A 24,329-nucleotide genomic window follows, 5' to 3' on the forward strand; every position below is an offset into this window, starting at 1 on the left:
CTTCCCTCACTGCCAGCGGGGGATGTGCCTTTTGCGTTAATTAGAGGACCATACTTTAGTAGTCAATGCCATCTAAAGACCTACAGTTTTGGTGTTTCCTGATTCATGATTTATTACTGTCTTTGCCCTAATACTGAAAATAAATTGCACTTCAACTGATAGAGAACTACTCCGTGCTAGGGGTACCAGGATTAAAGCACACGGTATTTTGCTTTGGTTGCAGCAGTGGCTCATTTGAATCTGCCCAATTTAACTGGATGCAAGTATTGAACGAGCTCCACAAGCGCATTCTCTGTCTCCTCCGGGCTTCCCCGGGAACAAAAATGAATCTCTGCTTAAATTCCTGCAGTAGAAGCATGTAAAGTACCAGGAACACGGTAAGGAAACTGTTCCTCAGCTCACCTAAAGCAGTTGAAATTGTAAATTAACTTTCTAATGATTTGCAGTCCTAAGTGGACTGTGACAGCAGTTCTCACCTCCGCCTCAACCATTTACTGCTAATACAGAACACTATTCAACAAATACTGTCTTCATCACTGACACCACACCACACGCCCCCAAAAAAAGGAGGGAAGGAAGAGAACACAATTCCAAGATTAAATCAAGTTATATTTTACATCAAGTCTTGTAACCTGGTTCTTAACTTGCACAATTTCTTATGTAGCTGGGCAAAGCAAAAATCTGAATTTACAAGGTCTTCTCAAAACTGCCCCCTCTGCATCACAAACCTAATATTTTTTCACACTCCCTTTTAGCAAGGGTGGCTCAGTCTGGGTGCCCTCGCCAAGTCTTAATGGAAATTGGCAGCAATTTACATTTGTACGCTTAATTGTTTACAGACACTGGTTGATAAGAGCATGCTAATGATTTCATTGCCTTCAATCTTCTTGGTTTCCAAGCTCCCCTGCATGGTCTGCACCTGCAAATAATCCACAATAAGGAAGCAGACACTGTTTATTTCCTTTATTTTCTACAGTTTTGCTACATGCAAAAATCAGAAAAGATTGAGATGCAGTTAAGAACATTCTAGTTAAATGGCTTTCCTTATAGATGTCCTTACAAGCTCTACAGCTGGGTCAATAAATGGTTAGAGTTAATTTTGCATAATTTCATAATGAACATGAAGTGAAACACCCTTATTTTCAGCCTACTGGAATACATACAATATGCTAACTATGATGAATTAAACATTATTGTTTGGGGGTTTTGGTTTGGGGTTTTGTTGTTGGGTTTTCCCCCCAAAAAACAGGAGGAATCTGTACTTTAAAGATTCTGATTTTGCATTAAAAAAAAAAAAAGAAAAAAGATCAGCTAAATGTAAGAATCTTCATTTTCAATGAAACATTCACAAACATTCACTACTTCTAGACACAAGTGGGTTTTTAAGTAAAAAAAGTTTACAGTAATCAATAAAACCCCTAAATAGCATCATTTTAAATGTCATTTTTCAGCCTATGGGAATCATTAACTTACAAGGTCTAGCTATTGCTTTCTACACATTGCAAATTTTTCAATGAATGCTAAAGGGCTACAAATTTACATACAGATACACGCAGCTGTATGCAGAGACCTGCCTTTTTTAAACACAAATTGAAAACTTCCAGCTGATCCTCTCTCTTACAGAAGGCTTACAGTGGTGATTTGTACCAAATGAAACCACATTCCAATCTGATAGGTCTTTATTTTCAGGATCTCCAAAAAGAAAAGCCTACCCGTGGTTTCCAAATGAAGTGTGGATACATGAGTTTATTTGACACTATTGGCTAAAATAGCACAGGGGGGTGGCTGGGTGGAAAAAAACAGTAACAAAACCAACCCAAACCAATACTTGTATATAGTCCTTGCTGACCTGCACCAATTATTTCCTGTAACTGTATTATAAACATTTTGAGGGTGGGCTTGAGCTTTTCCTTTTTCAGACATCGAGGTAACAAACATGCATGCCTTGGGACCAGGCAGTAAAAGGGTGACATTTTATGACACGTTTAGGAACATTTTGTGTTATACCAGCTGAAGGTAATGGTACCACTCCTGTCTAGTGTTGGTGAAACTGCATTTTTGTAAACTGTAAAGCAGTTTGAAATCTTTGGCTGTCATCATATTTTTATGTGTGTATATATATAGTTTTAAAATATGGAACATGGATAACCATTTGGGTCTGAAAACACAAGGAGACATATGATGACTTTCATGACTAATGTGGGCCATTGGATGAGGCAAAAATAGATCTTGTTTATTTTCTTGGTAAAATATTGCTCTTAGAAGCTTTGAGTAGCATTACGATGGCTTCTAAATTTTCTTTTCATTACAGTTATACTCCCATGGTTGCAAGAAGGTTTGCTTTTCGTTATGCTCCTACGGTTGTTCTGGTTATCGACTATGAGTGTGCAGTTGAGAAGTGCTGCAAACAGCCTATTCCCAGCTTTTACTTGAATCTAAAGGTATTATAGTTTTCTCCATCCAAAACAAATTGTATTTTGGTTTTGTTGAGCACTTCTGTTTGTTGTGTTTGTCAGACACAAGGGGTGGGCAGCAAATGGAGTCATCTCAGGAGAATTACTAGTGTAAAAACCTGACACAACTAAAGGAAAACTGACAGAAGAGAAAGCCTGGAGGAGGCAATGCCAGACACTTGACTTCAGGAGTCAAGGGAGAATTTATACTCCCAAAATTAAAACTCCACTAGATCCAGAGTGAGCTGTACGTCCTAGGAGCAGTGCCTTTCACAAAGCAGCTGCAAGGAATTACTTGGGGCCTTCTCCAAAGCACATGCATTTTGTTTCCTTACCTGTGGGCAGATATAGTAAGTTCCCTGCCTTACTCAGAAGTGCTGTGTAAGCAGGTCACTGCAACCCAACTTTGTGTTGTGTTAAGATAACAGTGATTCTGTTGTATTAAGATAACTTGTTTTGACATTCAGCGATGGTGTTTCACTTGGCTAGACCATCACGCCTACAGGTGTCAGATAAAGACAAGGACAAGTTGTAAATATCACCCTTTGTACTTTGCTGTGTCCAGTTCCCTTGCAATCAACCCACGGTGGGATTTGGAACATAGATAAAAGCAGGAATGGTTTGCTTAGGAAGTTAAGGGGAGGGTGGGTCTGGGGCCAAGGATTTTAACTTGAGGAATTTCTTACTTATTCTATTACAGATGTTTTAGGTTCATCTTATGCTCTCATAATAAATCTTTAGTAAATCTATAAGCTTTACTTCCCAATAAAGGGCATCTTGTGTTGGTAACAAACATATATGTAGCAGACTCTACAAAGCAACACTCCTTTAAAGCTTTCACACTAAATACTGGGCTGCAGATCCCCCTCCCAATACCCAGGATCAACGATTACGTTTTTCCTCCCTCTTAGGAGGCGATAACTCCTTCAGTACAGAATCTCCAGAAGGACAGAATACACAAAGTGGAAGAGCCTCTCCTGGGAATAATCCTCACCTAAGCCAGAGTAAAGTTATAGCCAATGAGGCCATTTCATTGTGTGGTGGGATGGCTGCTTTTTCTCTTACCCTCTTGCCCCTTAACAACATGCCGGGGAGAAAGGCTCAGCTTCACACAACTGAAGCTGGGACAATAGCCTAAAGTATGGATGAAACCTGGATCTTTCTTAGAAGCTCAGGAGTAATTCCCTCAAGAACAGGTCACCCAGGAATCCTTCGCCATGTCTAAATAACGATCACATCTGTTAGGGCGATAAGGTGACCTTTCATGGCATATCAGTCACTGACGGAACTTCAAGAAGACTAGGTGGCTCTGTCATCCTGCTACCCGCAGGGTATTACATGGCCTGCAGACATCCTGGGGAGCCGCCATCCCTCTTCCAGCATCCCGTCAGTGTCACAGCAAGAGTGAAGGGGAAGAGAAGGGGTATGAATGAAAAGAGAAGCCACACAGCAAGAAAGGTTGTGAGTTTTGTGTGAATTTATATTGTGAAAAGGGCTACAGAGTCTGAAGCAAATTAATATCTCATGTACATGAAGATTTTGTCTGTCATTTAGTTGAAAGGCTTTGTTCCTTCTTATATCTCTTTATAGTACTCCACAAAAGTTTCCCAGAATCTAATAAGTTGCAGACAAGGCAGGATTTCTAGTGCTTGACCTTAGCTGCAGTAACACCGAAGGACCAACAGTGTGACTGGCAGCCCACTAGTCTGGTGAGATTCTCCAGCCCCCGTAACGGGCCAGGTCTTAGAGCTGGTGCAGCAGGACAAAGGAGGAGAGCCCAGTTTGCCAACACTAGACTGCCTCGGAGCCCCCCTCTTGGGAGTAACCTGCGATTGGCACCTTGTTCTATGCCATTTTCTGCCTCTCAGAAGGGAGATTTGTTAAACAGATCTGGACTGTAAAAAAAAAAAAAAAAAAAAGGCAAAACTTTCTCCTGCGTTGGCACACTGAGACCTACACTACAAACACCCACACAGACCAGTCCTCCTGGGACAACTCATGGTTTGTTTCCAACACTGGGACCACGCAAAGCACCCTGTGCACCTTCCACCCACACGCCACTCTGACCTAAAACACACAGCGAAATGTGTCCTCGCAAGCCCAGAGACAAACAGGATAGAGAGGAGCACTGCCAGAAAAGAGGTGAGGGAAGTTGTTTCATTCCCAGCCAAGTGACTCAAAGGAACCAAACGACGGAGGAATTGGTTGCCAGCTTACAGCAGCACGTAGGCGTGCGTGGCCTGGGCATGCTCCCACCGGTACTGCAAGAGGTTATCCTGTGTCCTGTGCCGACATGCTTATACACCCACAGGGTAAACACTCCCAAAAACAAGGAATCAAGGAAAAAACTGTCAATTCATATCAAACTAAGGGGCTACACAAAGCACCTGAGAGTGACTTCAAAAAAAAAAAAGGATAATATAGAAATCTTTTCATTCCCTCAAGTTAAAAGAATTTGAATGGGATCCCTTTAGCTAGACAAATTACGCTTTGTGTTACACCACGTATACCTTTTCAATATCTAATGGCAGATAGGCATGACTGGGGAGCAAGAGAATACTTTAATACCATGTCAAAAATTGCCTGTTTTTCATGAAACAGGTCGTACTCCTCCATGTACTGATAGTCCATGAATTTATAAAGCCTTTTAAAAATAACAAGGTCCAGATTACATATGTAGTCAGAAAACAGGGTAAGACATCCATTTTTGGCAAACTATATCCATTCAGGAAATAATCTCCAGGTCAAACAGAAGTTCACAAGTGATTTTGATATAATTAGTCATTTAGGGGCTGAAAAGAGCAATTCTTACCATCAGACTTCCCAGCATTGCCAAATAATCTCTTAAATCATTGGCATCGGTGAAGTGAGCAACTCGGTTTTCCTCCCTGTATTGCCTCCAGGCTACATACACTGCAAGAGACTTGCTGAATATACAGCTAATAAGCTTTTATAGAACATGGCCCATGCCACACCTTAAGTTTTGAGGCACAGATTCAACGATGAGTGCCAGTTGTCATACTGTCGCAAGGGATCTTAAGAGAAACCCTTCCACTGTCTTCCATAAGGTTCAAAGTAGACCCTAAGTGCCAAGTACAAAACTCTGCTCGCCTTCAGCAAGCCTGGAGTTGGAACACTCCAGCCAAAGGCTCTCAGGTGAATTCGTCTGGATCTGGCCCACACTGCCATCCTACACATGGTAAATTTGGCCCATTTTAGCAAGAGGAGCTGAGCATCGTCCCAGTTCAGAGCACTCGGAATGCCTTTCACACACACGTGCAAGACCAGAACTGCTCTTGATTTTTGAGCTAAATATTTGCAGGAAAGACTCAAATACATTCTATGAAATTGAGTTTTCTTAGGGAATCTGCAGCTAACTAACTGAATAACATGGAAAAGCTGAAATAGTTTTTGGCTTTCAATGGAAAATTCTGTGTATTCAACCACAAAGCAATTACTGGGAGACAAGGGAGAAAGAAGTCAGGGTTTTCAATGGAAACTAAACAAAGCAAACCTGCAAAAATGAACCGGAGTTTCTTTGTTGCATTTTTAGCACTTAAAACAATACTTTTATCCTTCTATTTCTAAAACTGATCATTACAAGTTCTCATTCTTCATACCAGGGAATTATTTGTCATTTCCTAAACAGCAGAGGGTTCTGCTGCTGGGGCAGAAGAGCTCCCACCCCCAGCCTAACCGCGACAGATCGACAAGTACAAGCTGCATCTTGCACATCGTCTGTATTTCTTGATCAAGCAGGGTATGTGCAAGCTCCAGTCATTACAGACAAGCCAATCACAATATTTACCGGCAGTGCTAGATGCCTTGTAGACAACACAGGCTGTTTCCATACACATCAACCAACCTCCGCACCAGCTGGATTCTTTATTTTCGATAATGCAGAAGGAAACTCCCTATGGATGAGATTTTTTTCAAGGGCAATCTGTAAACCACCTCAGCTTTACAATCTTGTCAGAGTAAAGAGTTACAAGAGCCTAGGACTTTTATACATGTATACACACAGATAAATCCATCTGTGTGTCTAAGTATTTATTTACTTTTGTCTTTTGACACAACTATTTCCAGGAAGGCAGTGAAGAACTGCATCAGCAACCCCTCGTTCTCTAATGGTCACGTTTTATGATTTTCTTCCCTTTCCTCGAAAAGCCAAAATAGCACGTGAGGTAAGGCAGGACTCAAAGCCTTTACTGAACACAGGAAGCAGCAGGCTCAGTCCCGCAAAGGCAGAGCTAAATTAAACATGGATAAAGCTTTCATGAGCAGCAAAAGAGTCTCACTCCTGCTCAATGGAGCAGGAAGTCAAAGTAGGGAGACCTCAGGAGTGAAACATAGACCCAGAGAATTAACAGGCCTGGGAAAAACAGATCATCTCCCCAGAGTATGAGCTAAACCTCCTTTTTCTTGGCTGTGCAGACAAATGGTTTGAATAACGAGGGTTCAATAACCTCCAGGTTTAAGAGACACTCATCATACCGGGCAACTTTCTGTGGAGATGGATCCCTGGGAGTTACAGAAGCGTTAATAACATGCAACTTACCTCAATATCAAGTTTCCAACTTCTTTTTCAAGAAAAAGGATTAAAGGGTTGATACAATCATGAGGAAGCCAACCCAAGCAAAACGGGACTTCGCAAATTCTGCTCTCATGAGTAAGAATGGAAACAAACTAGCTGAGCTCTGGGAACATGCATTTGCACTTTATTGGCCTAGTTTAAAAAGACAATCAAGGGCTGCAGCCTGTGAGGAACATACACCAGCCTAAGACACAGGAACCTTCCCCTATAATGGGTGAGTTTCATCAAAAAGAAATATCCAGTAAAAACTACCTCACCTCTCTGCTGCATATCAGAGCAAGCAAAAAAACTCCCAAGGAACAACTGCTGGGGAATTTCAAGAGTGTTCTGGGCATCTCCCACCAGCCACCCCCAGGTGATGGGAATTCACAACTCCACACCCTGAGGGCCATTAGCTGCTTTTGGCTCTACCTGGACCTTGCAAGATACGTTTCTAAGAGGTTCTGGAAACAGCTGGGCCCTCGTTAGGTGTAAAACTGAACAGGTCAACGTGATTTGCATCCTTTGAAAGACAACAGGAACTCTTAACGAGGACATAAACTCTTCATTTCTAGTGATTGCCACACTCTGTCTTTCCAGTTAAACACTGTACGTACATTTTCCTCCTCCAAATGAGAGCGGGTTCACTGTAAGTAGTGGCAAGTGTTTTCAAAGCAAAGTGAAACGCAGTTAACCATCCAGCTGAGCGTGCAAAAGGTTAGGGGAGAAATTGAATTTAAAGGATTTTAAGTGCAGCAGCCAAATGCAGCTTCCAGAAATAGTTAGGACAACACATTACACATACATAATCTCTGAAACACAATCTTCTTAGCCAAAGGAGAACCTGCTATGCAGAGTCTCTGACATCACTGCCTCAGCTATTCCTGCAGCTCCACCTCAAGTAATACACCCCCTCCCTTTATTTTTATAGTTTATAGTAACGAGGTTGTATGAAGGTGTTATTCCAAAAAGGAGAGGATCAGTCTGCATCTCTGCGCGCTCCACCCAGGGAAACGGAATCGGGAGCACCCCAGGGGGTCCCCAGGCTCTGGCAGCCTCAGGACAGGGGGCTGCTGAGCCCAGGGGCTGGAGGGAGGAATCCGCAGCTACCAGGCGGGAGGTAGCGCTGGCCCCCAAGAGCGGGGCGGAATTGGCTTTTTTGAAACAGCTGGATGAGAAAAGCTTTCTCTGATCTGCTCCTGTGCACTTAATGAGGATCATACATGCAGGAATGCGGTCCGTCACCTCCCGCCCTCTTTCTTCCAAGTAGATTTCCCTATTTCCCATGGGGCTTTTAGTTATCAGAGTGCCAGAGCATATTTGTGTCTTCCTCAACAGATGTGCTTTCACCTTAGATTGCACACCTGCTCTGATGACCATGTTCCCATCTTCCCACTCAGAATTCCTTTTCCTTTTGGTACCATCTCATGCGGTAACAACTCTCATCGTCTTCCTGCAGCACGGAACAATGAGTATTGCCATTTTTGCTCTAAAGAAATAAAAAGTCTGTCTCTGCCTCTTCCGTCAGACCGAATACATGTGTCCTTGCTCACCTACTGCTTTGTTACAAACATCCGCGGCTCTCTAAAGCCATTCTATCTCCAAAAATTTGACATTTTTTTTATCATGCTTATCCTTACAGCATACCTTTCTTAATGTCAGTAAAATAACTGTATTAACTGGAATTTTCCCCTTCATTCTACAGTTTTGGAGATTATTTTGTTTCAAGATTCGGAGACATTTTGATGGTAATTGTTAATGCAGCAAAAATATTGTAGGGGGTGCTTAATTCAGCCTTTTCACCGTGGCACCTTGGGAGCTGGGAGCAAGAGATGGCTTGTTCAGCAAGGAGGGATGCAAAATACCAGGTCAACAGCTGAACTTGGGATTTCTTAGTCAACAATGTGTTACGAAGGCATCTTCTGCCCAGCAACCACCTTTGAACAAATGTGTAAGTAGATGAGATCAGTATGCACAACAAAAAGCCCAGGGACTGTTTAAACTTCTTGTTTGAAGTGCGATAAGTTAAAAATGTCTATAAGTCTGAATTTTAGGAAAAAAAAAGAATCTCCAAGGTCCTTCCTTTGCAACAAGCTGGTCAGTTCATCATACTGAGCAAATAATGGCATGTCTAATTATTGTGGGAATATTCCAAAAGGGCTAATGCTAGCCATGACAGTAAAAGGGTTTCGATTAACCAGAAAACGTTTGGGAGAGTATAAAAGAAACTCTTTACCCTTAATTCTTTCTGCCTTTCACAGATGAACGAAGCTCACCCCAGGCCCCTGCCAAAATCTGACAGTATGAATTGGAGAACAATAATTTATGTTATTTTATTGGTGAGCCTTAATGTAGTCAAAGCCCTGCCTAGAAGTTATCGGGACATAGGTAAGAATATATCTTGTATTTTTACTCTATTCTTTTGTATAACACTGCTGGCTGCAATTTAGCATGCATGGTTATTTGGCAGGTCACATCGCCACTCGGTATTTTCTTATGGGTCAAAGGTATACAACTATATACATCTGTATAAATTTTTATATCTGTAGAAATTTTTTATGATCAACCTTATAAGTGTTGCTTCTTTATGGCTTGAGAATCTCTGTAGAGCGCAGGACGGCCCGTCTATTGAAGGGTAATTTAATCCCCAGGGATGGGGTTGTGACACTGATTTTAGTTGCTCCAAAAACTGCTGAAGTAAAGGCTGTGGTTCTTCCAGCCTCCCTCCATAGTCCATGAGGAAGGGAGACAGAGACCTCCCAAGAGGGCTCCTACCTCCGGGTGGCTATTCAGAGTCACCAAGTTGCGCTATTGCTCCTTACTATCCTTTGGAGGGGTTTCACTCTCTTTTTTCACTACTGAAGGAGCCTACGGTGACCACACTCTCACTAAGGTTAAGTGCCTAAAAGGAGACAAGTGAAAACCTCCAACAGGGTGCGGTTCACGTAATTCCTTCACATTACATATTGTTATCATTAATCAACTTTTTTTCATCTTTATAACTTCCAAATGCACTAAATGGCCCAACAGTGTAAAAGAGAGCCTATGTTTGTGTTATTTATCTCATGTTATTGTCTCAGTTGACACCCTCGCATTGCTCAGAGGGTGAACTTGGCTTATTTCTTTAATTTATTTGATGCTTTTACACTGATCTCGGCCCTACCGACACAAGGGTGAGACAGTAACATCTTGATTTGGGAACAGGACTCTTATTTTAAAATTAATCTCCCAGAATATTCTCTGACAAAGAAGGGACTCACTCAAGAAGTCATTGTGTTTAGGTTTGCCCATTAATAAAGGCACAGTGGCAAAGGAAAAATATTGGACACGTTTGTTTTCCTCTGGCCCGGCTTACAACATGGACAGAAGGATGCAGCTCTGTGAATTTTTGCGGAGCTTTGCCTGCTGACATAGTTCTCAGTTTATCACACATTTTCTGCAGAGAAAATCCTTCATCTGTAGCTAAAGAGTGATCAAGCACATCTCTAAATAGCTAAGGCAAGGTTAAAAGGTGTTTTGTAAGGTGCTTATTGCTTATTTAATTACGTGAAGTGCATCATCAAAGCAGCTCAAAATGCCCTCCAGGTTCTAGCATATTCCTCCCCACCACGCTTCACCCAGGCAGGGAAATGGCATTGGCCCTATTGTATTGTAGGTCAGAAACAAATAGTTTTGCAGGCTTAAGTCAAGTAGGAGGTTAAATCTTACGTCTTCCTACTCCCAGTGCCAGTACCCCAGTCTTTCTGCAAGACTCCAGTAACAACAACAAAGATATTTGATGAAGCATTTAGTAAACATTTTTAATTCAAATTATCTTGTTTTTCAGAGGAAAAAAACAGCATTGGCCAGCGTTTTTCGCAGCTGCAGGAGAATAACTTTAAAGCCATGTAAGTTGTCCAGGTAAAGCGTCTATTTGCAAATTTGCCACGCGGTACGTCAAGCACTCAGCCATTCTGCCAGCCCGCCCCAAGTCAGCCCGGCATGATATGGGCCCTCTTACTGTGTCGCACGTAAACATTAAATAATTAGTTTTTAGGTAGCCAGCAACAGGTTTAACGCTGTGTGTTCTTCTCGCAGTGCCATGATCATGTTTGCTCAGTACGTGCCAGGAGGCACGTTCGGCAGAGCAGTGGAAATGGCTGAAGACGTCACAGACCTCGCCAAAAGGTGCGCTGCCGCCGCCAGGGACAGCCCCGACTGCCTGAAGCCTTTGGTAAGCACCTCTATGCCTCCAGTGTGGCAAACATTTCCAGAAGTGGCTTGTAATTTCAGAGCCCCGGTCTGCGTTTTTCCAGAGAGGCAGGAATACATTGAGAGACGTGCCTGCTTTGTGGATGCATCGTTGGCCTTACTGACTCTGTCGTTTGCCAGGCTCCCGTCTATAAAGCATCTCAAGATCAGAGGAGGAAAAAAAGGCCCTCTCTTCCCCCCACCCCAAATATCAAGGCATCTTTTTAAATCCTTGACCTGTATCTTTGTAAAAGATGTTCAGAAAGTTGTGCTTTTACTGCTGGTGTAACAAAATTAATGAGAAGAAAAATTAGGGGTTTCTAGCAAATGTGATGTATTTAGGCATTTCCTCCACTGCATTAACTCACAGGCCTGGGTTTCGATGGTGTCTGCTCCCACACGCTGGCAGATTTGGAGCTGGCAGATTGGCTTGTGAAACATGGACGTCAGTCTGTGTCGGGGCTCATTTCTGATTTGTTAGGCACGCCGAAACAAACCCTGAGTTAAAACAGTCCCCAGCTGCGGCCTGACTGGCAGCTCGCCCTGAGCGCTGCCACTTGATGAACAAGAAACAAGATGCTTTACATTGTACGAACCCAAGTGTAGCTAGAAAAGCACAGACCTGCCCGGGCTGCAACCTGCAGTGTGCACAATCATCGTGATTGTTATCAAGAAAAAGGGTCTGAGTAACGTTACAAGGTGCAAGGGTTTGAAAGGCATTCCACTTCGGAGTCTGCCTTGGCATAACAGTAGGTATCAGAGTTTGAGAAGTCATCACTTAGAGGTTTGAGAGGTCACTCTGATTTGCACTGCAGTCAAAGCAGGAGGTAATAACGAGAGAAACTGGGAGTTCACACAAGCTGGGGCTTGTTGGCTTAAAGTAGCCTCCTCGGAGGGCACAGAGAAGTAACATAGAATCCACACATAAATTAATTTTTTTCTCATTCTTCACAGGACAGGATTTTCCTCGATACAATATGCCAGGAGGAAAATCTTCCCAGGTTTACTGATTGCTGTACTAAAAAGGATCCTGAAAGAAATGACTGCTTCCTCTCCCTTAAAAATTCATCAAGAGGGTTCATTTCTCCTTTTGAAAGGCCAAACGCTGAAGCTGCCTGCAAAAATCATTCACAGCATCAACATCCACTAACAGGATAGTAAGTAAATATATCAGAAAGTCGTTGCCGAGGTATGAGATACGAGCCTGGAGACAGCAAATGCAATATCAACCAAAAAGCTCAGTCTCAGGTTCTCTGTAATCTCCCACTTGTTTTCCTTCCTAACGTGAATTATTCGCATCATTCATCTAGCTGTAATTGTCACTATGTGAAGCCCGTTCCGCCACCTCCTGCTCTGGATATAGGTCCAAATGACAAACAAGCTGGCCAAGCTTATTGTAATCTATGTAAAGGACTCATCTGAAACCAAGGGCCTCCCTTTAGTCCTTAAAAGCCAAGCAGAAGTTTTGCTGCCTCTAAGCCAGAACCGGCAGGATTCGAGACTTCTGGTTTCCTGGAAACCGTCAGCCCCATCAGAATTTTCCAAGATAAACGCCACACTATACAGCTTGCTGTTACGACAGCAGTATCATTTTAATAGCAGCTATCATTCTAATATATGGCAGACGCTGCAGTAACACTGCTGCCCCCTGCATGTAGGGGCCTACTGCGAAACTAAAGACATTTTTCTCTGGGTTTTAGCTTTATCTACGAGGTTTCCAGAAGGCATCCTTTCCTCTATGCCCCAACAATCCTTTCTGTCGCTATCCGGTATGATGAGATGATGAAGAACTGCTGCGGAAGTGCTGAAGACCCCACTCGTAACCTGGAGGAATGCTTTCGCAGACAGGTACTCCAGGGCAGGGTTTTAGTTTATTCATGTCACTGGTGACAAGCACAACAGTTAGTTCATAGCACAGCTTAGACAGCGTTTTTCTTCCACTATTAAAAAATCCCTGTGCAGAAAAACACCGTCACAGTAGCTTTAGCATAAAGCGTTGTCTTGTCTTTTCTTGCACTTTCCTGGTCTGCATCTTGTTTCTACCAGGCACCAAAGGTGATGAAGCCAGTAAAAGAAGACGGCCTGAGGCAGGAACACACATGTGGAATCCTGAAGAAGTTTGGAGAAAGGACCTTAAAGGCTCTGTGAGTCTTCCCCGTGTTGTTTATTATTTTTAAATCAAGCGTGGCTGTTGCATGTTAGCTGTGGGGGGCTCCACACCTACACACAGTACCCCGAATACCAGCCATGTCCTTTTTGTATGCAGGTCACTAGTACCATCTAATAAGGAAGACAGATTCAGAATACAAATTTATGCATGACAACAGTCACCGTTTCCTTACAAGTGCCATTAGCTTTCAAAATCTAAGCCCAAAATTTGAAAGGAACGCATCTCTCTCTGATGAAAGTTCAAGAGATTGTGAGCAAAATACAACTTGTTTCTCTTGCTCCTGTAATTTCATGCTCACCTATCACATTTCTTTCCACCATCGCACACCCAAATTCACCCAGGGTCCTTAGATAACTCTGAAAACCTCAGCTATTGGCTTCTAGGGACGTTTATTTGTTAACTTCAGTGGGAGCAGGGAAGAGACCATTCCTGAGCAGTTTGGATATCCCCTGCTCAGAAAAATGATGGTAGCCATCACGGTCTCACGCTGTGAATATAGACAATAACTATTTTTCTTCGTTGTAGGAAACTTGCTCAGATAAGCCAAAAATTCCCTAAAGCTGATTTTGCTACTGTTAACAAACTAGTGATGGACATTGCTAACATGCACAAGGACTGCTGTCGTGGAGATATGCTGGACTGTATGCACGATCGGGTAAAAGTCATTTAATAGTTACATGTTTGCAGAAACTGAATGTTTTTTTGTTGTTTTCAAATTTCTTTTTTCTCCTCTGCTGTACTGATTGCTCTCCAAAACTGGAGTTTAACTCTTCAGTCTAAAAACCTGGTTGATCTTCCCATTTGCCTTTTCCTGGTGTCAGTCAAGAGGGGCAGAAAGATCACTCTGCGACTGAAGTGATTTAATACCGCTTCACCAGATCTGCCTGCAGCTCCTCACTGTGCCATGTATTTTCCGGGCAACTTTCAGCAGAACACAGCGTCTGCCCCTCCTCGGTTTTTTGCCTTTGTCTCGCACACCAAATCCATTTATCTCTCCGCCTGCCTGCGGTTTCAAGCGAGACAGCAAACTTGGTTTGGGTGGTTCCCTCGTAGCACCTATCAAAGGGGAAGCACCTATCAAGGGACTGCAGCAAACACATCACCAGGCCTTCAGCTTTCCTCCTTGTTCTGCCAGCCACCTCCGCTCTTTGGGAGTCACCTTCTCTCTCTGTAAAATGGAGATAGAAACAGTGATTAAAAAAAAAAAAAAAAGAGACCAAAATGTAGTACAATGCCCTTCATTCCCTTTTTTGCTTTACAGGAAGAGATTCTACACTATGTCTGCACCAACCAAGACATCCTATCAAGTAAAATCAAGAAGTGCTGTGAAAAGCCTCTGTTACAGAGAAGTGAATGCATAGTTAATGCGGAAAATGATGACAAACCTGCAGGCTTGTCCCCCCACGTCAGGGAGTTTATAGAAGACAAAGCAATATGTGAACGTTTTGCCCAGGAAAGAGATATGCACTTAGCCAGGTAACGTGGGTCTTCCTCTGCTCTTCAGTTGGCCGGTTTCCATACTTGGGTCAGAAGATGACAGTTTGGATGCTGAAGCCCAGGTCTTCAGCCTCGGCTTTGTCTGCTCTGTGAGCCCGTAGCGCGGGACAGCGCGCAAGTCGATCTCGGGAAGCGTGGGATGGGAACAAATGCCAAAGAGGGCACAGGGAGAGAAACACAGAGTCACAGACAAAACTGAAGAAACACATGTGAAATGTAGCTACTATCAGTTCTGCTCTGAGGCCCAAAATATACCTTTGATCCCCTCTTAAGCGGGAATTGGAAAACAGTCATTTAAGTCAGGCTCATGTCTTGATTCAAACAGGATCGGTCCACTTCTGTTCTAGCCGCGTTCCCTTGTGCAACAAAGCCCTGATCCTACCTGCAGTGAACTTGGGAACGAATGCCACAGGCTGCAACAGAGACAGCATCGAGTCCCAAAGACGGAGAATTCATTCGAATAACATGCGTCACTCCCGTTCTCTATGAAAAGTGCAGCTAATCGATGGGCGCAACTGCTGTGCGGGGTGGCTGCCCCAGCTGAGCTAATCCCTTCAGCGTCCACTGAGAAATGGGCCTGTTACTGGAAATGATTTCATTATCATTTAGATAGGATTACAAAAGGAGCAAAACCCCAAGCCCCGCAAAGCTGTAGGCCGAGCCTGACCCAAGCTAACAGCAGCTGGGAGCGTTACAGGCACAGGACGTGCTCAGGCGCTGCTGTGCTCAGCCAGCCACGTCTTGCTCCAGTTCAGATGCTGTAAAATCCTCTCTGTTCCACCGGACATCAGACAAAACCACCCCAAAAGCACCCCTGCCGTCCTTCCCATCCCCCACCTCTGGAGGGCAGTTGTTTTGGCTTATCTCTAATTCCCGATTCTCTGCATGTTGCAGGTTTCTGTACGAATATTCCAGGAGACACCCTGAATTTTCTGCTCAAATGCTTTTAAGAATTGGTAAAGGATACGAGGACCTGCTGAAGGAGTGCTGCAAAGCCGGTGCTCCAGACAACTGCTGCAGCAGAGGGGTGGGTGCCATCCGGCTTCACACAACGCACCCGTGGATTCACGCGTGTGACCACACAGCTGGTTCTGGCTAAACAGGGAACATCCCCGACCCAGGTCTATAGTGGGCACCCACAGCTCCTGTAACAAATCCTGAAAATATTACAAGGCCCGACTGACTCCCGTATGGAAAAAAACATCAGCAGAGCCTTTGCGAAGCAATTTAACGTGGATGAACAGAAGTGCCGGGGAAAGGAATGGAGCTAACAGTTCTGTGAGCCCTGCTCTTGTTTGGGCTCCCTCGTGCTGCCAGTTGCCCCCTTACAAATGGAAAAGGTGCTTATGGTTATTGTCCCAGAGACACAGCGGCGCTGTAATTATGTGAAGTTAGGAGCCACCCTGTGCCTCAGGCCTAGCCCTCCGTCAGTTATACAAAATTGAATCTCTCAAGGGGATTGAAGGTGGACATTTATCACGTTCAGGCAGTTTATAGAGGCTTCAGACAGATGAAGACTTTGTAATGGAATTAAAAACGGGTGGTATATGTCAGGTGAGAGGAAGCTCTAGATACCCAGGCCTTATCAAGAGGCAGTAGGACATTCTGCATTTCCCCTGAGACAACGACTCCTCAAATTAACCTTTTTTTTTTTCAGGAGGAAGAACTGAAGAAACATATTTATGAAACTGAAAGCGTCATGAAGACAAGCTGTGACATTTACAAGGAGAAAGGAGATTACTATTTCCAAAACGAGTATTACTTTTTTATATCCTTACATGACTCCTGTACCAGCTGGGCACAACCCGGGCTGGAGTCAAGCCAGCGTCTCAAAAAAGCTAGGCTAAAAGACACCATGTGAAGGTTGGACCAATATATTAACAGCTTCTAGGGTTTTTTTCCTCTTTTCCAAGACAACGTTGCAGCCTCTCATGAGTTCTCTCCTTAACTCAACTCATGAAGCGTTAAAGCAACAACTTGATCAACGTCCTGTCCGTGTTTCCTATGATGTTCTTACTTTATAGCTGCATTTTCAGCTGTGAGCTGTAACTTAAGAGTCATAAATTTGCCCAAAAGACAGTTGCTGTGTCTTTTGCAAAAGACTTTGCTCTATCCAGCTCCCGCAGCAGATGTAAACATTAACAATTCCAACAAAAATCTGACTCCATCAGACAGAAAAAACGCGACTAGCTGAACCATATACTATGCTTAAATGCAACGTGCAGGCACAAGCCTCCTGGAGGAACTTTGGCCCTGATTTGCAATGTTAATTAGCACATGCCTAACTTGAAGCATGTGAGCAATCTCAGTGAAACCCCTAAACTGCTTGCGTACTTAAAGTCAGGCTTCAGCGAGCCTCCTCTGGGGAGGTATATCGGGCTTTTTGCTCTCCCGTGCATGTTTGATCTTTAAAAGACCTTTGGGACTAGAGGTTTCCAACAAACCTGGTGGGCTGATGCCGCCTTTTGTATCAGTTGTTAAGGTTTTCCTGGCCGCGATGGTTAATAAGCACAGGGTTTTTTAAAGAAAGAACAAACAAACAAGTGAACTTTTTTGAGCTTACCTTCTGCCAAGAAGTCGCTCGGGTTCAGTTTTGCTGTTAGACAAGCTCCCTACGCTCCCAGGGAAATGAACAAAGGGAAGACATGCGTACCATCTGTTGAGAGGGCGCACCAACACGTAACTGGCCATGCTATCCTTCATTTTATTTGTCTAACCTGGTAAGAGACTGGTCAGAAAAAGGCAAGAGCTCAAGCAAACAGAGCAGGCTTACACTTGCCTCCGTGAGTTTATAGACCCCAGGCTTAGTCCTGCCCTTCTGTGGGCTTCAGCTGGAGCTTTGCGCAGCAGCTTGCTCACTGCTGCCAGCTGGAACACACACACCAACATCAAAGAAATTGTCATTTCAGGCTTCTCATGAGCTTCACCAAGAAGATGCCTCAGCTGACATCCGCAGAGCTGATAAAATTCACCAAGCAAATGACTACAATCGGCTCCAAATGCTGCCAGTTAAGCCAGGACAAGCTGCTGCCTTGCGCCGAGGAAAACGTGAGTGTTTTTCTTCTGTATCTTGGTCCTGCTTTTTCTTGAAAGTGTCACAAATTCTGCTGCCTGCAGTAAAGGTAAATGAGGAAAATATTCACTGAGCTGTTGAGCTGGCCTGAAGATGTACTCCCACACCTGAAGTGAGCGTAACTCGGCATCACTGAAGTTAAAGCTTGAATTAAACTAGAGGAGGATCAGGAAATGGACAGGGTAGTGTGCGGCAGTTAAGGGTTACGCAGCGCGGGCCACCGACTCTGCTCCCTCTGAAGCCAACAATCTCTTGTCTGAGTTCATCCTTTCTAGATGCCTGAAGTCATAGTGCTCTAGGAAAAGGATCAATTTTGTACAGCTCTTCCATAAGAATTCTCCAGGCCTGTAAGCCCAAGTTCCTCAGAAGCTTCCTCCTGTTCTGCAGCCACCCATCTGTACAACGTCAGGTTCCCAGGAGCAGCCCATACCCGCAGAAACCCTGCCGGTGAAAACAAGTCAAACGCAGGCGTGGTTTCACGAAGCAATCTCATCGTTTCTATGCCCAAAGGACAGTCCCTAAAACTGCATATACATATTGATTCTGAACAGTCTGAGCCGTTTTTGCACTGACAGCACTCAGCAATCGGCAGAAATACAAACTGTTGTCTGTCTTACGAACAAAGTTTAATTTAAATTCTCAGTTACGTTCTATAACTTTACTAAGAGCAGCAAGTATTTCAGGGATTTTTGAAAATGAAAAATAATGTGAAATTGTTTTTTTCCCTTCTCTTGGTAAAGCTGGATCTCGTGCTTGGAGAAATATGCCGAAGACACCTGACCGACCCCATAAACCCAGGAGTTTGCCAGTGCTGTAGCAGCTCCTATGCTTTCCGGAGGCCGTGCATGGGGAAACTGGAAGTGGATGAGAATTACGTGCCCTTATCCTTGACTCCTGGTCTGTTCACTTTCCATGAAGATTTGTGTACGACTGAAGAGGAGAAGTTACAGCACAAGAAGCAGGAGTAAGAGATGCCCGTTTTTTCTCTGTTGCCCCTCTTTTTCCTATTCTTACCCTGGCAATGCTCGCCTTTCCCCTCTCCACCCTGGCTGGCCTTCTTGTGCAGCAATACGCCGTTGGAAAAACAGCCACACCCCCCTCAACCCCTCTTCCAAGCTCCTTTTTTAAACCGCTCACGTTGGTCCCAGTTTCGTCTGCTATCTGCTTCAACCTACATTTATGTGCCTTGGGTTAGAAGGAAGTACGGTATACGCCCCTCCAGAACGGAAGCCATAGGTGTCCAAAGCCAGGTCTGCTACCCCCCTGCCCTCCCACCGGCCTGGACGGGAACCGCAGGAGGCTCGGCATAAAAGACAGCAGAAGAACAAGGAAGCTGCTGCCTCAAGTACGGCATGACCTTTATGGCTTAATTAGGGCTCATTTCCCAGAATGGGAAAGCCCATATGCTTTCCCTCATCCCGTGCACTCCTTCCGTCTCTGACGAGCCCGGGGGTTGGTTGCCTTGCTCAGGGAAAACTTTCAAGAAAAGAAAACCCATCCCGTCCTGGAGCCTGTGGAGCGGTGCACACCACAGACACCATCTGCGCGGTTTATTCATGGGGGAGCAACTCCAAAAACGAGCAGTGATGATGTATGTCAGAGGGGAACGGGGCGCATCTTTGCTCCCTGCTGCAAATAGGTGTTTGGGTGGCGAATAAAAGTGACCAAGCTGCAGAACTGCAGTGTGCGGTAGCAAAAGAGGGGCTCGGCAGGAGTAGCGTTTGGGAAGTGCTTCCTATGCCCTGCGCTCCCCTCCCAGCTTCACAGGGCTGGCTGTGCTTTTCCTGCAGAATGCTCGTCACCCTCATCAAATACAAGCCCCAGATCAGCCAGGAGCAGCTGACCTCCGTCACGGCCGCCTTCACTGCCATGAGGGAGCGCTGCTGCAGAGAAGAAAACCGCCAGGCGTGTTTCGGGCAAGAGGTAGCGTGTCTGTTCTCACCCACACTTTCTGAATCAAAACGCAGAGTATAAAATCAAAAAACAGGGTACACGCAGGAGCGTAAATGTCTCTATTAAGCAGCAAACGCAAAGCCTGGGCTAAGCCAGAATTCCTGCCGTCACATTTCCAAAGACAAACTTTCTTGCCCGCACAAGTAGATCTGTGACCGGTTGAGTGATCACTAGAGCATGTGTCTAATTAGCCTGGTCTTTACCTGCAGCAGTTTGTACACCGAGAGGCAGCTACATCTGCTGCTTCTGGGGAGTGACTGGCACTTGCCCAGCTGGAGGACGCGGGCCAAGGTCTTTCCCTGGCCGGCACCTCTTGACTGAATCCCTCTTGAAAAGCTCCTCTGCAACAGGGAGAGAGGAGACATTCAAATTCTAGGTCAAAGCATTTTCCCTGTTCATTCTCCCTACCTCGCCTTTCCTGCATTATTTTAGCTCGCTGAACTTCATGCCGCAGAGCTACTTTGGCTTCTCTGTACCCTCCAGTAAACGTGCTTTTGCCTACTTCTCATCTCGCTCTCTCCCAGATATTCCTTAACTGGACTTCAACAAACCACCCACAACCCTTGGGCCGTGCTCTCTCTTTTCCCAAGTCTTCCCTTTGCTTTAAATGATAAAATTACAGACAATTCTCTCTTTTATTAGTGACAAATTTCCACCTCTGAATATGCCCAACAGCCTACCTACAAAGAACCATTCTACTAACTCTTCCCAATTGAACTATTTCGGGATTTTTTCTGACAAATACTGAATCTTTTAAGGCCATCTGAGCTGAACAGTGAAAGCGACCCATCTGTTAAACGTAGCGATATGCGTTTACGCACTCCACACATACACTGTTTGTACACAACTTGCAAAGATTATCAACCACCACCCACTGCTGCCACACTCCGTTACCTTGTTCACAAGTACGCCATCGCCTGAACCTATCACTCACACATATTTTGCCTTTTTTTTTTCCCCCCACAGGGTCCAGAACTTATAAAAAGAAGTGAAAAACTGTTGTCGGCATAAAGCGCTTGCGCAGCACAGTGGAAGATACCTGCTGAATGATGGGAAGTCTCACAAACTCAACAGGGAGTGTATCTTTGCTAAAAGTTCCTGACATATAAACAGGAACAGATGATTTGTCACAGCGGAGAAAACAAAGTTGTGGCTCTTTACTCACAAATCTAACCAAGTCCCGACTGTTTGCACCAGCTGCAGCTCTGCCACCGTCCCATCTGCCGCCACGAACAAGGTAAACGCGGTGCCTCCCAATGAAACATCCAACTCCCGCATAGGATCCGCTGAGCCCGGATCTGAACCTGGACCCCGCTGGGACTGCGAGCTGTAAACCCGGATGCGCGCAGCGCTCAGCTTACCTGCAAATTAAATGTCTTCGCTCATCTTATCCCAATGGGGGAGAAACCCATAGGCAAACGCCTCCTTCCTGGCTCCTATCACTGATTCAAAATGATCAAGAACACAAAATTTACACCAATTGAACTCAAAGCCAGTTTAAGCGCGGGGCGAGGGGTGCAGCACCTTAAAGAAATCCACTGGAAGAATAAGTTCAATGGATGAAAATTCAGGGTTGAGCTGTGGCCACCGTCTTACATTATGGAATATTATTTTGCTTATACCAAATAATCACACATAAAAAAAAAAAAAGGCAGGCATTTTAAATCTTAAGCTTATGAACCATAAGCGCAAATGAGATCAAATTAAGAAAATCTGCCTGTAACCACTTCTAAATTATTTTTCAATCACCAAATAATTATTTTTGCATTTTTATAGCACTGTCCTTGAAAGACAACACACGTACTCAGTAATTGGGCTGCTCTTGGGGAGTTGTAGAGTTGCCTTTAAGCACAGAAAAAGATGAAAAATGAGCAAAATGCGATGGAAAGGGCAGAGCAGGAGCTGCTGCCACAGCGGCTCGGCAGAGCAACGCTCAGAGAAAGCCCCGGGAGGCTGCCAGACCCACACTCCAGGGCTTGACACAGAAGCAGCTTTTGGGTTTTTACTTTCTTTTTACCTTAAAAGAAATTAGAAGGCATGTTAAAAATCATATGTCAAAACCAGTACTAAAATAAAGAAATGTTTTTTCTGGAAACCTTTGGCTCGAAGGAAGAGACACCCGAGTACCTGATTCCTTCAGTGGACGAACCGAGCAGCAATTATCCACGAGGTATTTGTTAATATCTGTACGATAAAAGAAACGTTGCCCAAACAGCTTGCAATCAGACCAGCAGGGAGAAGGTTTCAGACTCAGGTTGGAGAACTTGACCAAACCGAGTCCCAGCAGGACCTGTCCTGCGTACGCGGCTGGGCAATGCTTTCATTAAGGCTATAAATAAAGAGAAGAAAAACCTTTCGTTAGACAGGTGGCTGCCAGCAAGACGGAGACACGCCGCTGTGAATCCCTTCGCAGCATTTCTGTGTCAAAAACAGTTTGGCAAATTAGAGAAACTGCCTAGAAGAAAAACCAGCTACGTTCTGTGAGGCCAAATTTGCCAGACACCGCAGGAAGGACGAAGCAGCTGCGCCCTTCCAGTGGAGGGAGCTGGGCGGTAACAACACCCTTAGAACGAATCGCACACTGACAGAGCGTCGCCAGCCCTTTGCTGACAATTAAAGTCCGAGTTCGTGCTCGTGTGTCGGGGGTACAAGCACAACCTCAGATAAAACAGAATCAGGAGCTGTGTCACACACGGGTCACGGTTCCATTTTCCCCACCTCTGCTAAGGACTTTGCCGGAGCATTGGGAGAAATCTCGGGTACCTGGAGAGCATTTCAGTGAAAAGAGAACAAGGGTAACAGTCAACGATCCAGAAAACACGAAAAAGAAAGCTAAAATAGACTGGGAGTGCCTGGTATCATGAGCAAGGCTGCAGGGACTTGGAAACCTTCATATGCCAAAAAACACTGATCCCAGGGCAAACAGCAGCCAGTGGGTGCCTGGGAAGGGGAACAAAACACCAGGATCATCCATCGGGGCAAGGTGGGGAGCTGCCGGAGACACACGGACACGCAACAAGCTGCACCCGAGCAGCCGCGCTGACTCCGGTGCCAAACCAAGGGCTGGGGGGGCACCACGGGCTTCTCTCCGCACGGGGTTTTCTCAGGAGTTTGTGTTCCGATTAAGATCAGTCTGCTGGAATTTGGGGGGTGATTTGGGTTTCCAGCTGTTTTTAGAAACCCTGTGCTGAGGTGAGATTTTTCTCCTGGAGGAGGTGGGCAGCACAAGCTCAGGTGAGATCCGTACTCCAATTCCTGTCTCTGTGGTCCATGGCTTGGGCTCTGAACTCAAATGCAACCCCCCTTTCCTCTGTCTCCTCTGTTTTCCATTGCTGTGTAACCTTGAATACCCAATAATGATTTGGAATAAATTCTTCCCCTGTTCGTGGCTGTATTTGTCTGAAACAACTCATTTCAACGAGCACAGGGCTCACAAGAACCAAGGCCACGGCAGGCACCGCTTGATTCCAGTAGCCCTTAAACCCAGCAGACTCCGGGCCCCCGTGCCAGGCTCCGTACTTCTTTTCCAGCATCTTTCAGCCCCAGTTCAGCAGGACAAGTGAAATAAAAACAATTCAAGGATTTAACATCAGGTGGTGGCAAAAAATGGCTCAGTTTAGGAATTGTGTACATAAAGGTACTTGAAAACATTTCCTTTACCATACGGTCTGTGCGTTGCTTTGTCTTTTTATCACAGCCCAAAGAATTCTATTTCATATTGCAATATTTTCACACTGCACCTTCAGACATTTTACACAACAGAATGTTACAGAAACAGCCTCTTCTGCATAAAAATACTTACCATTTCCTAGTGGGCCCAGAGCAGCTCCTTTCCCTGCTCGTGAACTTGAGCCACCTCAACATGGCGTTGTGAAAGGCTTCTGGGTTCCTTACAGCCGCCGAAGCAGAAGGCGGCCACCAGCGCAGCGCAGCGCGGGGTCTGTTCCAGTCCCAGCGCAGCCCCATCCCCCAGTGCCCCCCCCAGCCCCAGCCTGGGCGCTCCCGGCTCCTGCTTCAAGGAGCTTCGATCCGCGCCCCTGAGGCACCTCTTATTTAACACCACGCGCCTTCACTGCCCAGTTACTTTCTCCCCTCCGTGCTCCCTCACCCATAATTATTTTCCTGGGCAGGATTATAACAGACCATACATTAAAATAAACCCCTTGCCCCAGCCACAATAGCTTCAATTAGCACATTGACTTCTCATTTTTAATTACCATCCAAGTAACATCATCTCGGGGAACGGAAAGCTTTTCACATTCGATTTATTCCACTTGATTTCCAGGCAATATTTTCTGCACGTTGATTTCCCCCCTGTCACGGTGTTTATCTTGTCACCTGCCTAAGCCAAAGGTAGCCGGGGCGAGACGCAGATACCAT

The 24,329-nt window shown here is 44.9% G+C and overlaps 1 protein-coding gene across 1 annotated transcript; it reads left to right on the forward strand.

Moving 5' to 3' along the window:
- The first annotated feature begins 255 nt into the window (after nt 1-255).
- Nucleotides 256-23,771, forward strand: LOC134516387 (alpha-fetoprotein-like). Its single transcript, XM_063336517.1, is given in 19 exon segments — nt 256-377; nt 2,312-2,441; nt 8,732-8,813; nt 8,816-8,882; nt 8,885-8,994; nt 9,288-9,414; nt 10,853-10,913; nt 11,104-11,239; nt 12,211-12,413; nt 12,957-13,104; nt 13,303-13,400; nt 13,952-14,081; nt 14,688-14,902; nt 15,818-15,950; nt 16,581-16,678; nt 17,833-17,971; nt 18,737-18,960; nt 19,787-19,919; nt 20,916-23,771. Coding segments are annotated over 17 exon segments (2,109 nt in total). The 5' UTR covers nt 256-377; nt 2,312-2,441; nt 8,732-8,771; the 3' UTR covers nt 20,961-23,771.
- Nucleotides 23,772-24,329: the final 558 nt, after the last annotated feature.

The sequence above is a fragment of the Chroicocephalus ridibundus genome, chromosome 5 (assembly GCF_963924245.1).
Source record: "Chroicocephalus ridibundus chromosome 5, bChrRid1.1, whole genome shotgun sequence".
In the NCBI taxonomy this organism is placed as follows: domain Eukaryota; kingdom Metazoa; phylum Chordata; class Aves; order Charadriiformes; family Laridae; genus Chroicocephalus; species Chroicocephalus ridibundus.